The sequence below is a fragment of the Sturnira hondurensis genome, unplaced genomic scaffold (genome assembly GCF_014824575.4).
Source record: "Sturnira hondurensis isolate 20B ecotype Veracruz unplaced genomic scaffold, ASM1482457v3 Scaffold0003090, whole genome shotgun sequence".
Classification (NCBI taxonomy): Eukaryota; Metazoa; Chordata; class Mammalia; order Chiroptera; family Phyllostomidae; genus Sturnira; species Sturnira hondurensis.
The window spans coordinates 2,017,535-2,032,019 of NW_028075721.1; the positions used below are offsets into that span (position 1 = coordinate 2,017,535).

Consider the following 14,485-nt stretch of genomic DNA (forward strand, 5'->3'; position numbering starts at 1 on the left):
CACCAAGTAGAAGCCTGAGGCTGTCGAGGGGTTAGGGCTGTGCTTTCCAGGCTCCAGAAGCACTCCTCTCCAGGTGGGCACCATGACCCCTCCAGGAGAAGGAAAACAGCCTCCGGGTCTCCTTCCACTCTTTGGGGGACACGTAAGAATGCATGAGGCAGGTACATGCTTGTAGGGTGACTCCGGAAGAGGTCCACACCAGGTACCTTCTGTAGGTTCCGTAGTTACAAAGAGTCATGCTTGAATGGCGTTGTTATTGGGTAACTGAAAATTCTCCTTCTCTCCAATTTCACTTGGCCTCCCTGGCTCCTGCCTCATTCAACAGCCACTAAAAAATCACTGGATGATTTTTTAGGAAAATATCTCTCCTTCACTGGAATATGGGCATTTCTCCCCTGTTAGAGGTATGAAAATCAGGGCCCTGAAAGGCCACTTAGTAGGCGAGGCTGCTGTGGCAGAGCCTGATGCCTGCTCTGCTTGTCCGTATCCAGTACCCTGCAGCGCGCTCCTCGCTCGAGGGGAAGGGCTAGTTTCCCCTACGTGCGCAGGGCAGCCCCGAGCAGTGGCGGGCAGAATCATGGCTGGGGAAAGGGGTGTGTGGAGGAACATCCCTGACTGGGTGCTGGGCACCGCTTTCCTGGCCAACTCTGACCTGGCCCTTGGCACTTGCCTAGACCTTGGGCACTCAGGCCGTGGTTTTCAGGCCTTGACCTCAGCTGAGGCTTTGTGTTTGACTGGCGGATAGGGCTTTCCCCTCTGAGGAGTCATCTGAGGTGCCTTGCTGCTGCAGCTTGGCCCTTTCTGCCAGCCCCTTCTCCGGCGGCTGCTCAGATACTCCCCAGCCCCAGGCCTCTCCTGCACCCCCTGGCTGTTCTGCCGGGGCTGCCCCATGGACACTGAGGCCTCTGGACTCATCTCAAGCTCCTGAATGACCCTCAGGAGCTAGGGTTGCAGAAAAGCAATGTGATCTGGACCTGACTAGGTAGGGTATCAGAGCTGGCCAGGCAGGCCCCTTTGTTTTCACCTGGGAGATGGCCCAGGTGAGGTCCAGCGGCTTGCCTGTGGCCTCCTGACACCCACCTTGGCTCCTCCTATGGAATCCCTACATTCTCTGGTTCATTCCTTCGTTCGTTTACTGAAGGATTAGGCCTCTGTGCACTTGGCCCCCAACTCAGGAAGGGATGATTAGGTGAAAGAGACCCTGCTTCTGGGGCCCCTGCAGTTACCCCAGGCCTTGCCACGGGGCATCTAGCTTGGAGATTACAGGTCTGGCAGTCAAGGAATATGGATGAGCCACAACCTGTGACCTGGAATACAGGGCCCTGAGGCTTCTAGGTCATAGACTGTGGTTCCATTTTCTCTGACCCTCAGCTGTTTAAGCCTGGGAGAAATGAGGGTCCTAGAGTGTTACCCTTCAGGCCTGGCCTGGGCTTCATGTCACTGCCATTCCTCCCTTAGTTCCATCATTTAGACCCAGCTTCTTCTGTGAGGCAACCTGAGCAGGCAACCAGCTCTTTGCCAGGGGCTGGCATGCGTGCACCGCTGACCGTGCTCAGTGTGGCATTTCACTGCATCCCCAGTGCATGCTCTGCCGTGCCCTTGAACAGGGCAGGTGAAGGGCCTGGGGTCCTCTGCAGAGCCAGTGTAGATGCTCACTGCTTCTGCCACTTCCTGCCTGGCTCAGGCCTGCTGGCTCTGTTGGGCACGGGTAGGGAGTGGATCGACCCTGCTCCTGGCCCAGGCTGCACAGTTTCTGTGAGCTGCGGGGAGTGAGGCTTCCTGCTGAGAGCAGCATGGCTCACAACTCCACGTGGGGCTGATTCTGTGAGCCCATCTGTAAGGTTCCAGTCGAGGCAAAAAGAGTATTTCCACAGCTTTAATTCTAGGCACCAGGGTGCTGGCAGGATGCTGCAGCCAGAATCCAGCCTGGCCTGGCTTAATCTCACTGTTAACAGCCCCCAGGAACCATAAAGCTGCCCTCCACAATCCAAGGAAGCTCTAATTTTTCTTAGTGTCCTTCCTCCAGAGGCCCGTGCATGTGGAACAGACACCAGTATCAAGGGCTGACAGGATGGCTCAGGTGGTGAGGGCCAGCAGACCCCGGGAGCCAGACCTGGCACGGGCCAGCTTTTGAGCAAGCTTGCTGCTGCAGCTGACCTTCCCTGGGCTGCCTGGTGCCTGGCCACTCTGGACCTCTTCATCTCTATCACTTGCATCCAGGCAGACTTACATCTTTGGGAAAATGAAAAGAAGCTCTTCCTCACAACCCCAGATCTGTTCCAACCTCCAGCTTCTATAACTGGAGTGGCAAACCTGGAGAATTAAGAGCTTGTTCAAGGTCTGAGTACAGGACAGCAGCAGAGGTGTGGTCCCTGCCTTCCAGGGTGAGGCTGGGTCTCCTGATTCCCAGGCAGGGCTGTGGCAGAGCAACACATAGGGAAATGGCCCTTCAAGCCTGTATCTCCTGGGACAGGTCCTGTGGAGCTTTGGGGCCAGAGTGGAGTGTCCTGGTAAGGGCCTCTCCAGGCAGATCTCTGGATTTCCGAGCAGGAGAACTTCTTGGAACTTGCCCTGGGCGCAGCAGTAACCAGTTCTGCCCCTCCCTTTGGCACATGGTACCGTCACCTACCTGGCACCCTCCTGACCGTTGGATGGGTTGACTTCCTCGTGGGATGTGAGAGATGCTTTTATTCTTCCAGCCACAGGGATGAGGTGTTCTCGAGAGCATGAGGGCAATTAAGTGTGACTCTGCCACCACCTGCCACCTGTCTCAGAGCAGGGAGAAGAGTGGCGAACCTGGGTCAGACGTCCTGCTGTCTCCTGGACATGGGGAGTGACACTCCCATTTGCTCCCTATATCTGATATGCTGGTGGGTGGTGCCATTGGCCACGGGTGTCAGTGGGGCCATCTCTGCAGCTCAGTCCCTTCCCCTTCTGCAAATGCCTCACCTCACTGAAAGTCCTCCAGCACAAAATAAAATGCTGGTTTTGGGACTGAGGAAGGAGACCTGATTGTCCTTTCCTTGCAGGAGCTCTGCCTTGTGCCAACTGAAACCCGGTAACTTGCATGTGGCTGTGCCAGCAGCAGACTCCAGGTTCTTCCCAAGACTGCTGGCTCATTGGCCTGGGGGCTTCCCATGGAGCAAAAGTTGCCCTTGGCTGCCCCACCTTCTGTCTCCTCCCATGGCCCATGGCTCAGGGTGCCACACAGGGGTGTCAGACTCATTCTCACCTGGGGCCACATCACCCTTGAGGTTGCCTTCAAAGGGCCCAGTGTAACTTTAGAACTATATAAATGTAACTGCTCCTTAACTAGGGGCAAGGAGCTCGGTGCTGCCACTGGGTAGAGACAAGGTGGAGGGCCGGATTTGGCCTGCGGGCCTTATGTTTGCCACCTGTGGTGTAGCAGGTGGTGCAGAGCTGGGTCCTAGCCTCTGACCAGGACCCTGGGGCTTCCCATTGCTCTGTGTGATTTTGTTGGTAGGTAAGGTGAGACATGGGCTTGGGGGCAAGAGTCCCAAATTTCAAGCCAGCTCCGTTCCTCCTTTGCCAGGAGATAGCAGAGCGGGGCCTGTGTGTGCGGCTGCCCAGGCTGCACAAGGCCCCCACAGCCTTCATGGTGAGGAGGAGAGCATGCCTGAACCCCAGGGGGAGGAAGGGGCCAGACCGTGGGAAGAAAGGGCAGGGACATTCTGCAGAGCCCTGAGCAGGACAGCCTGAGCAGCAGCCTGGAGCCAGGCATGGAGATCACCTGACGGGCACTGAGGGTATTGGTTGGGGAGCCCCGGGTGGGATCCTTTCTGCCAGGAGAGGTGGGCTGTGGTGGGCTGTGCTCAGTTCTCTCTAACGCTGCCTCTGTTCAGGGTCTGTGGCGGGTGCCCTGGGAGGCTGGCACGATGGGGACTTTCACTAGGTGACCGGCCTGGAGCCTGGGTTCAGAAGGATTCCACAAGCTGCTCCTGACCAAACTGTGGGATAGGGTTTGAACCCAGGAGACTGTGGCTTCAGAGCCCAGGTTTTCTCTCCTTTAGCCCACTCAGCCACCCAGGGAGCGGTATCCTGAAACCAGTGACACGGGGTTGCAGAGGGGGCCTGGGGCTGTGGCATGGACTATCCAGTGGGTGATAGGTGGACCCTGCACTGGCCAGGTAGAGAGGCTGTGGAGACCTTAGTTGGGGGCAGGGGCAGTGCCTAGGTTCTCGATGTGGAATGGTAGACGGTACCTAAGGGGGGCGGGAAGAGCTGACGTTTGCTAGGAAGAGGCGAAACCCAGAGTGGGTTGGTATTGCATGAAGTGTGCGAGGAGCCTGTGATGGTCCCTGGCAGAGCCCTGGAGGTGAAGAGGATGTTCGGCCTGTGCTGCAGGCCCCAGTAAACCCAGGGTTAATGGTTCCCATGCTGTGGCTCCCACACAGGGAGTTCCAGATGCAGTGCTCTGACCCTGCAGCGCCAGGCAGCCAGTGTGCACATCTGCTCTGGAGCTGATACGGAGAAGATACGTCACCCACCCCCAGGGCCTAGGGAGGAGACTGGGGCGCAGCACATTTGCCGAAGGGGAGGCTCCAGCTCCATTGGGCCACTGGTCTGGCCATATGGCTACATCTGGCCATCTGTTTGAGTTTCCCTGCTCTGAGGCCCTGGAAGCTGCAGCATCCAGGCCTCCGGGGCGGAGTGAGTATTGGAGCTAGAGCCCAGGTCCAGTCCCTTCAGAGCAGACCCCTCACCTGGGCCCAGGAGACAGGTGTGATAGGCTCCAGAGCCCTGCCAGCCTCGCAGGGAGCAGCAGGGTGTGCACGCCGGGCTCTGGGGGGCATGTTTGCACATCTGGTTTCACTCAGCAGGCCACGATTCCTGAAAACCCCTGAGGTCCCCAGGAGAGTGTTGTTGAGTGACCTTTGGAAAAGCAGAAGTGAAGTCTGGGAACACGCTGTCCTCTCACACTCTGATGTGGCCAGCTGGCTAGTAGGGTCCCTCCATGGGCCATGAGTGAGTCTAAAGCAGGGTGCTGCCCCGCCTAGTGTACTATGCCAGGGGTTGCCTCCATGCCTGCTGGGCCCCTGGGGCATCGTGGGGCCAAGACCCTCCCTTCCTGTCTTCCTGGGAAGGTGTGGAGGCTAAAGAGGCCATGTGCCTTCTGCCTTTGGGAGCTCTGAGGGGCTGAAAGATCACTTTCAGGGCTGGTGGGATCAGGGAAAGGTTTAGAAAGTGGATGGGGAGCAGGCTGCCCAGCTGCCACCTCTCAAGGCCTGGCTGCGGCTGGTTGCCATGCTCACGCTCTGTCCCTCAGAGAGTGGAGATCAGGCTAGGGGTCCCCATGCCCTCCTGTTAATCAGGGGCTGGCATGATAACAGAGATGCCAGCTGGGGCCCAGGCTGTGCTGCTGAGGGGTCTTGGACCAGAAGACCTGCGCTGAGGAGTGGCCAGGAGACGCAGGGACAGATGGAAGCTATGGGGCCAGCTTGAATCTGGTGTGGTCCTAACCAGGAGCTCAGGGAGGAGGAACCCCGCCAGGTGGGTGCGGGGCTGTGGCCTGTCCCACTGCTCAGCTAGATCCTGCCGGAGCTGGGGCAGTGGGCTCTCACAGAGTCGGCCTCTGGGGGACAGTGGTGCCTTGTAGAAGAGGGAGGGCGGGCTCTCTCAGCTAGGGGTGCGCCCCCCTAGCTCAGCCTTTTGGACTGGGCCTAGGAAGCAGCCCTGTTTCCTGCATTTCAAGGTCTTCCTCTCTTTAGGGTATCGCATGGCCCTCCCTGGAGCACGCGCTGGGGGCAGAGGTCCTGGCAGGTTGCCCCAGGTGGAGAGCCCAGGGCTGGGGCTGAGGCAGAGCTCGGACTGAGGGCATGGGCCCCCGTGGGCTGTGGGAGGAGGCAGGGCTCTAATTCTGGGGCCACAGGGGCTGCTGGGTAAAGGTGACAATGACAGGTTTGAGCGTTTTACTCTCATAAAGGTGTGGAGAGTGGACTTTGGAGCAGGGAGCCAAGATGTGGGGCAGGAGGCCAGCAAAAGAGCACCGTGGCGAGGAGGCCCAGGTGGGGCCAGAAAAGGGAGTTGTGGGGACAGTCATCGGAACGTCAGGACAGACGACACCGGGAAGCAGCGGAGGTTTGGGAAGGTCCCAGGTAGGGTCCGGGGTGCTGAGGAGTAGGCCCTCGGCCCTCGGGAGGCTGGAGGCACGGGGCTGTGTTGGCCTGCTTCCTTTGTGGAAGGGTGTAGGTCAGACTACAGGGTGAACTTCCGCATAGCAGCAGCATCTTTTTTGAATTTTATTTTTTTTTAATTTCTTTTTTTAAAGACCTTATTTATTTATTTTTAGAGAGTGGGGAAGGAAGGGAGAAAGAGAGGGAGAGAAACATGAATGTGTGGTTGCCTCTCATGCACCTCCTACTGGGGACCTGGCCTGCAACCCAGGCATGCGCCCTGACTGAGGATCAAACCAGCAACCTTTTGGTTTGCAGGCCGGCACTCAATCCACTGAGCCACACCAGCCGGGGCAGCAGCACCTTCTTAGACATGGGAAATCAGCCTCTGAGGAAGTGTTTTGCTGTGAGGGATCCCAAACTGACTAGTCTTGGTGCAGGGACACAGATGGGAGGATTCGGGGTAGACAGCTGGGCATGCGGGTAGACCAGAGTGGTCCCCCGAGTCTGCACTAACCAGAACACTGCTCAGCCTCAGCCCAGGCATATCTGGGGCTCTCTGGGGCCATCGCTGAGGCTGTCAGGCTGCTGAGTGCAGAACAGAACTAGCCCCTGCCTTTCCAGGGCCCCTGGTGTCCTTGGCTGCCCTTGGGGGCTGGGCCAGGGCTGGGTGGCCAGGTCTCCCACGAAGCTCTCAACAAGCTCCAAGTCTTTCCTCCTGTGCTCAGATCCCACCCCCCAGTCCCACCCCCCCTCCTCCTTGCATCCCTCAGAGAGAGCAGGAAGCCGGGGCGGGAGGTGGCGGGGAGGTTTCTAACGGGCCTTGTCCCAGCCCTGAGGACTGTCTAAAGGACTCAGGGCTGCCAGCCGCTGGGCCTGGGCGCCAGGTTTCTCGAATAGGGTCAGAGCTGGTTCAGAAGCCCTGTGTGGGCCAAGCCGAGAGATCCAAGTCGCCTTCCTGGCTGGCAGGCTGTCCCCTTTGCCTGGGTCACAGGGAGACACGAGGCTTGGCCAGGGAAAGTGGTCTGGAATGGCCCTTTGACATCGTCCCTGGGGACTTTTAAAAATGAGTTCCTGGTAAGGAAGACTCTCAGGCCTTGGGCAGGATTCTCGGTAGAGCCTCCTGGGTTTGCTCTGACCTGACAAACGCCAGCAGAAACCACCCGGCTGTCTGCCTTCCAGCAGCGCTGGGAGCCGTGGCTTCCCCAGATGCAGTGTCAGCAAAACGAGGCAGCCAAGACACAGGGGTGTTTGCTTTCAGGCCATGCTAAGCCCCAGGGGCTGGGGGTCATGCAAAGGAGAGCCCACCCCTCGGCCTTGCCCCTCTTGGTTAAATGCACATGTTCCTCACTTCTCAAGGGACGGCCTCTGTCAGGGGGACAGTGAGTATCTTGGCTGCCTCTGAGGTCACGCCCACTCTCACCTCTCTGCCACTTGCCCGTTTTCTGGGACCAAAGTCTGCTGGGACTAAAGTCTATATTTGAAAGGCCCATCCTGGACCAAGGCCTGTGGGGGAATGTGGTCAAGGATGTAAAGGAAGGAGAGGAGACCAGAGTTGGGGGTGGACAGAATCCACAAGGCCTGACCCACCTCTCGGCCCCTCTGCACCGTTGGACTCCGGTCAGCTTTCATGCTCCCTCTGCTTTCCGTTTTCTCGGTCTGTGAAATGGGTACGCCTGGGACAGGACACGGGCTGCTCCTGGCAGGGGCCCCGTCTGCTTCCAGTTAGAGTGCTCTTGCCTCCCTCTTACGCTGGGATGCTGACTCCCACCTGCCCACTTCTGGGTGTGGGGCCGAGTCAGGGGGGGCTGGAGAAGGGAGAGGGGAGCTGGCACTGGGGAGGTTGTTGAGTGAGCCAGGGGGAGAAGAGTGGACAGGTTTGGGTCACGTTAGGCTTCCAGCCGCTGTCTGCTCCGCAGCTCCTGTGCCTGGGCCAGAACCCTTGCTCCCCTTTCCTCCCCACCAAGGATTGCAAAGTTTATGGATAGATAAAAGAATATAAAATCACTTGGTAAATTAATTAGACTTAATACTATAAAAAGAGGGACCAATTCATATTCTCACCATTGGTTTCATCCCCACAAAAGCCAGTTCAAGGGCATTACCAGTCTCTCAAAACTGATCAGTTTTGTGCAAGTAAACCACGTTTCCTGTAGCAGGACTTGTGCCCTCACCAGTGTCAAGAATATTCTCGAGGACAGAAAGCCCATTAATAGAGGTAGAAATACAAAGGATACGCTATCATGCCAATGACCGTCAGTCACAGTAAAGAATTTCTCTGCAACAACCAAATGGATCATCTGGTATTGCCACAACTGTAGCATTACTGAGCAAAGCGCCTTCTCCCTCCCATGGCAAGGGAGACTGTGGTGAGGATGGGGACCAGCAGAGCCGGGTGGGGGCTCACAGCAGATGGCCTGGGGTGAGGACGTACGTATAAGTGTGCACATCTTTGGGGTGGACAGGCAGCAGGCAGCTTCCGTGTGGCAGAGCAGGAGGCCGTGGGCTTCTCCCTGTTGTGCCGGCCACAGGAGAAAAGCGGGTGTGGATGGCAGTCGCCGTGAAGCAGCAGATGGCAGAGGCCTCCTGCAGGCTTCACGAGTTTAAAGCCCACTCTGTGTGTGACTTGAGCGCTGCCTGCCACCCGGATGTCACCCAGAGATGCAGGTGGAAGGGGTCTACCCCAGCGGCATGCACAACCCCCCCCCCATACTCTCCCAACTCCTTTAGCACACCGAATTCCAGGCTGGGAGCGTTCTTCTCTTGAGGGGGTCTAGAAAGAGGGGCATCACAGGGGTCCCCTAAGCCTGTGGGTGGATTATGTGCCCCACTCCTCCTTCCTCTTTAAGCAGCCCAGGGTAGCACGGGCTCCCAGGCTCCCAGACGCACAGGAAGGCCTTGGTCGGGAGCTTGCAGAGGTGTTCATCTCCCCTGTCGTCCTCTGGATAACCTCCCTGGGGCCCGGAGGAGATGCCCGTCCCCTGCAGCAGAAGCCCCAGCTGTCGGGCCTTCGTACTCACGTGCACGCGCACCTGCTCCCTTTCAGCCGCTGTCCTTGGTACGCCCTCACTACCACAGCGTTCCCACTTTTAGAGTCAGGAGTGACCCTTCTGCTTCCTCCACCGACCCTCCGCCCAGTCTTCCATTCACTACATAGTTACTCACTTAGCATCCAAATGCGCCAGAACTACTCCGTTTTAGGTTCTGAGACACCTCAGTGACCGAAAGTCCTTGCTCTCGTGGAGCTTATATGTCCTGTGTGAGGTGGGGTATGTGTGACAAAGGACAGTGGCACAAGTGAAGGCTGATGGGACTGCAGGAGAGGCCTCTGCAGAGGGGTGTCAGAGGAGCGGCAAGACCGTCACTCCCCGGGCAGGGGCCAGGAGCAGGGAAGGGCCCCCGAGGTGAGGGCGAACAGGCTGCTGACGTGGTCTGCTTTGTGTTTTAAGAAGATCGCTCTGGCTGTGTGTGGACAATGGACTGGGGCAGTGAGGAGCAGGGGCAAAGGCTGGGAAACTGCTAGGTTGTTGCCATGATCTCCCAGGTCTCGCCCATCTGGCCTGTCCTTTCCTCCCCGTTTCTTCACGCCTGTCCCTGTGAGCGCAGGAGAGTCTGTAGCCCCCAGCCACTCCTAGGGCAAGGTCAGCCTTTTCTCCCAGTCTCCTCCCCCTCACACATTTGCCCTGCAGGCCACTCACCCCTCACACCATCCTCCTGGCTGTTTGCTGCTGTGTTTTCCTGTCCCTGCCGTCTTCCATGGCCCAGCCTGGCATGCCCTCTCATCCTCTCAGTCCTATCTTGGTGCCTTCTCCACTCTAATCTCAGGGCCTGTGGTTTCTCCTTTATTGCACAGGTTAATACTTTGCCCGGAGGTGTGTTGGGTTGCTCTGCTAGCTCTGGAAGGCAAGGCTTGTGTCTTATTCTGCTCCAGGTTGGGATCACGCTAGAGCCCACCATGCAGAAAGGCCTCAAAGGCTTGCGAATGGCACCTTCAGTTGGGGTTTCCCAGGCCTTGTCGTTTGGAGGAACAATGGCTGTACTTGTGCTTCGACTCTGTACTGTGCTTGGAAAGTATGCTGGCTCGTGGTCCAAGGGTCTGGGGCATCTCCAGGGCCTTGGCTGACTGCTTTGGAGTGGCTCGGAGCCAGCAGGGGAGGTGGAAGCGGAGACAGGAAGTCAAGGTGGCAGCAGGACACAACTCCAGGGGAGAAGCTGGGCCCCAGCACCGGGGTGGGCGTGGGGCCTGGAGGCCCTGGGGAGACTCAGCCCGGCCAGCCCTCACACCCCACCCGTGGGTTTCAGACCTGAAGCTGCACCTGCAGAGCACTGACTACGGCAACTTCCTGGCCAATGAGGCATCGCCACTGACAGTGTCCGTCATTGATGACCGACTCAAGGAGAAGATGGTGGTGGAGTTCCGCCACATGAGGAACCACGCCTATGAGCCGCTCGCCAGCTTCCTGGATTTCATTACGTGAGTGTGCCCCATAGTGCTGCACCCCCTCCCCGTCTGCGAGGCACAGCTGTACCTGATGGGCCCGGCCCAGCATGGGCTCACACCAGCTTCCCGTAGAGTCTTCCCAGACTGTGTGGCTAGGCTGGTCATTCAACAACCCTGGACCTCTGGGCCACCACCCATAGAATAGGGTCACCAGCACTTCACTGCCGGCTGGGAGTCCAGTGGGCAGGTGAGTGTCCCGTGTTGTTGTGCTGGACCCCGGGGTTACAGAGATTGGGGTGTGGACACCAGGGGTGATGGAAGCCCTTCCTCACTCACCTGCCAGCACCCACAGTGAACATTCACCGGGCCTTCAACCGCCATGTCAGGGCCTGGGGTCGGGGGAGGGACAGAGCTCTGAAGAGCCAGGTTCTTGAGATGGACCGTTCGGGCTTTCTGGTCCTGGTCCTGTCTGGGCTGAGGTCCATTCCCCAGCTCTGACCGTGGTCCTGAGTTGCAGGGAGAGGGGGTGGTGGGGTCAGGGAGAGGGAGAAGCTGAACCCGTTGCAGCCTTTCCAAGTCCTGGCCGGCCCCAGTGCTTACGACTCTTGGCTGCCCAGTTCCCTCTTGTCTGACCCTGGGTACAGCCCTGCCTCTGTGTAGCCTTGGAGATGCTGAGAGAGGAAAGGATTTGGGACCCGCAGTCTAGGGACAGCACTTGGAAAGGTTATCCCTTGCTTGCCAGGTGTACCTATGGAAACGGGGGGCTAGAGAGAGCCCCCTTTGCAGTGGTGGCCCAGGAACCATGAGCTCGGGCCTGGTGGACAAAGATGGCCGCTGTCCAGGTAGCTTCCTCACACCATGGTGAGAGAGGCGTGGTCAGTGGCTGGCTTGTGTCAGTGGCCTCTGAGTTGGTAGTGGGAGTGCATGTTCTGGGTACTACCTAGCTTTTACCATTGCCTGATTGCGGTGCCCCTACCCTCCTCCTTGAGACCTAACACACCTGTCCTGCTTGTCCCCTGCTGGGACAGGGCTAGATTCCTGCTGCCTGGCCTGCTGCCCCCACCCCACCCACTAGGAGCAGCCACTTTCTGAAGAGCGGCTATGAGGGCACCGTCCTCACGTGAGGGTCATGGGCTGGTGTACTCAAAGGACTCGGGACCTGCCCAGGCTGGGAAGCAGGCTCTCTTCTGGCCACAGGCTTTCTTCCCAGAGGCCTCCCTGCTGTCCTGGCTGGGCCCACAATCATTGCCCCAGCCCCGGTCAAAGTACAGCTAATGTGGTCCTACTGGGGCCGGAGGCCAGTGGTGAGGTGTGTCTTGCATTGCTGCGTTGGGGAATCACACCACAGAACCCTGTCAATCAGTCCCTAGCCTGGGCCTGTGTATTCCTTGCCTCAAGGCCAGAGCTGAGGACATACAAGGAAACAGCGTGTTTATTGCCAGAGCCTGGCCTTCACCTTGTTTGAACAAGATTCCTTCAGTTTCCTAATGAACATTCTGGTCTTTCTATCTAGGCTGGCCAGAGGAGGCCTGACCCAACCCCATGCCAGTGGTCAGAGGGCAGATGTCCTCCATCCCGCTTGGCCACCTGCCTGTGTAGCTTGTCTTGGTGCCCTCAGAGACTTGGTCTTGGCCTGCCAGGCCCTGAAACCGGAGAAGGCTCTGAGCGTGACTGAGGCTGCACGGCCGCCAGCTCTTTGCTGGAGGTTGGCTGCAAGCACCAAGTACGCCGAAAGCAGCCAAGCGCTGTCCTGTGGCAGGCTGTCACGTCCCGCCCCGTCCATTCACGGGCAGTCGTGGCTTACAGGCTCACCATCCCCGCACTCCTGCCCTCACTCGGGGAGAGCTCAGCAGCCACGTGTCAGCCTGTCTGCGCCTGTGGCTGCTCGGTCCATGACCTCGTCATCCAGGGCTCACTCCTCTGCTGTCCACTTCAGCTGCCCCCAGTGATGGCTGCTCCAGGCCATGTCACCACCTGGAACTGCTCCACCCTAGAAATAGCTGAGTCAGGCACTCCCCTCTACCCGCAGCTTGCAGGCCCTCCAGCCCACTCTTAGTCCCTTGTGGGACGCGGGTTCCGGACTCAGCAGGACACGGGGCCTTGCTTCCTCCCCTGCTGCCCCTCTGTCTTCATTTTCCTCCCTCCCCAGCTGAGGTTCCCTGGTCCATCATTCGAGCACTCTTCTGCCAACATCCGCAGCTCTCTTGGCCGCCCATCTCATGATCCCGCCCGGCTGGCAGCCCCCCAGCCCTGGAGGAGTCCCAGCAGCCTTCAGCTTGGAAGTGCCCTCCCCCATCTCCGCCTATGGGAGCAAAGCTGGAGAAACCGGCAGCACTGGGCGGGTGATCCCTGATGCCAGGCATGCATGCAGGCTGGCGCAGTTGGCCTTGGCTTGCCCCTGCCCGGCAGCCACTTGCTGTTCCTACTCAGCACCCTGGAGCCTCCCTTCGAAGGTGGGAAGACCACCTCCCTGTCTTAAGCACCGTCCCTCTCCCATCCCCCGGCTGCCTCTCCGGGCTGATGGTGCACCTCCTGCTCCACGGAGACGACAGAGGCCGGTCTGTCTTCCAGCACTGCATCTGTGCCTCCAACGCCAATCCAGTGGCAGAGGCGCTCTCCTCTTCTTTTGGGTCCTACTGCCAGTGTCCACTATCCCCTCGCCCCATTCCCTGGACCCTGAGTGGCCTCTCATCTGCACGGCTGTCTGTGCAGCTGCCTTCCCGTCGGATTCTTCCCATCAGTATCTAAAAACCCTCAAATCTCACACCATTAAAAACCCATCTCTTGGGGCCTAAACTTAGACATGCACTGTCTGTTCTTGCACCTTCCCCACCCTTCCAGTCTCCAGTGGGCTCCCACAGTCCCATCACCCCGCCACAAGGCCCTGGCTAGAGTCACTGCTGACTTGCATGTAGCCATGGTCTCCAGGGCTGATCAGGAGCCACCCTCTCTCACCCCCGCTGCAGCAGTTCCTTCCTCCCAGGGCGTCTCTCTGACTTAACTCCTACTTCCCTGGCTGCTCCTCTCCACTCCACCCTCTACCTCGTCTTCTCTGGCTCAACCCAGAATGAGGGGTGGTGTTGCAGCAAGGGGTGAACTGGGGCCTATGATCTCCCCAGTCTAGAGACTCAGAACTGGCTTCTCTGAGGAAGTGGCCACATGGTTGAGGCGGAGAAGATTTAAAGGAGGAATTAGGGGAGCAGGATTCTAGACTGAAGGAGCCACACACCCAGTGTGCGAGCAGCTGGAGCGTGGGGCCCCCGTACCCTAGAGAGGAGTGTGGTCCCCCAGGAGGTGGAAGTGTCAGCTGGAGGCTCCGTCCTGGGTGTGAAGACGTGAAAGATGATGCCATTGTCCTTCCAAGCTGGCCCCTCTGGAGCAGAGGTTGGGACCACCACAGAGTCAGCCCTCAGCTCCATCCCTCAGGGTCTGTTCGTTGCCTTCGGAGCTGCCCCAGCGTGGCTGGAAGAGGCTTCTGCAGGAGGCGGGCAGTTCCTTGTCACTGAAGATGTGCAAGTGGAAGCTGATCTAGACTTTCTCTGCCTTCCCGTAGTTAGAGACAGCGTCCAGTGGTTTCATAGATTCCCACCCAGCCTTCAGCCACCACACGTGACTGATGTCTGCTCTGGGCCAGGCCCAGTGCCAGGAGGGAGGGAGGGAGATGCGTGGATGCTGTGGCGCGGGTGCCAGTGGTGGTGTCGATAGCTCCTGGAGAGGCCTGAGAGCAGCTGCCACAGTGGAGCCGGGGACCACAGGAGACTCCCCAGCATCCAGAGGACTCCAGGATCGGGTGGGGTTAGAGAGGCAGCTGGGGACAGTGGGTGGCCAGAGAGGAGACAGCTGCCAGGCATGGGACAGACAGACCCTAAGTGAGAGAGGCCCCCCGAAGTAGACTGTTATCAGTTGTATG

General features: G+C 58.6%; 1 protein-coding gene across 1 annotated transcript in view; it reads left to right on the top strand.

Moving 5' to 3' along the window:
- Window positions 1–14,485, top strand: part of ATP6V0D1 (ATPase H+ transporting V0 subunit d1) — a 37,134-nt gene that overhangs the window by 12,252 nt on the left and 10,397 nt on the right. The window contains exon 2 of the mRNA XM_037041517.1: window positions 10,437–10,608. Within this exon, the coding sequence (XP_036897412.1) occupies window positions 10,437–10,608 (172 nt within the window). The remainder of the gene's footprint in view (window positions 1–10,436; window positions 10,609–14,485) is intronic.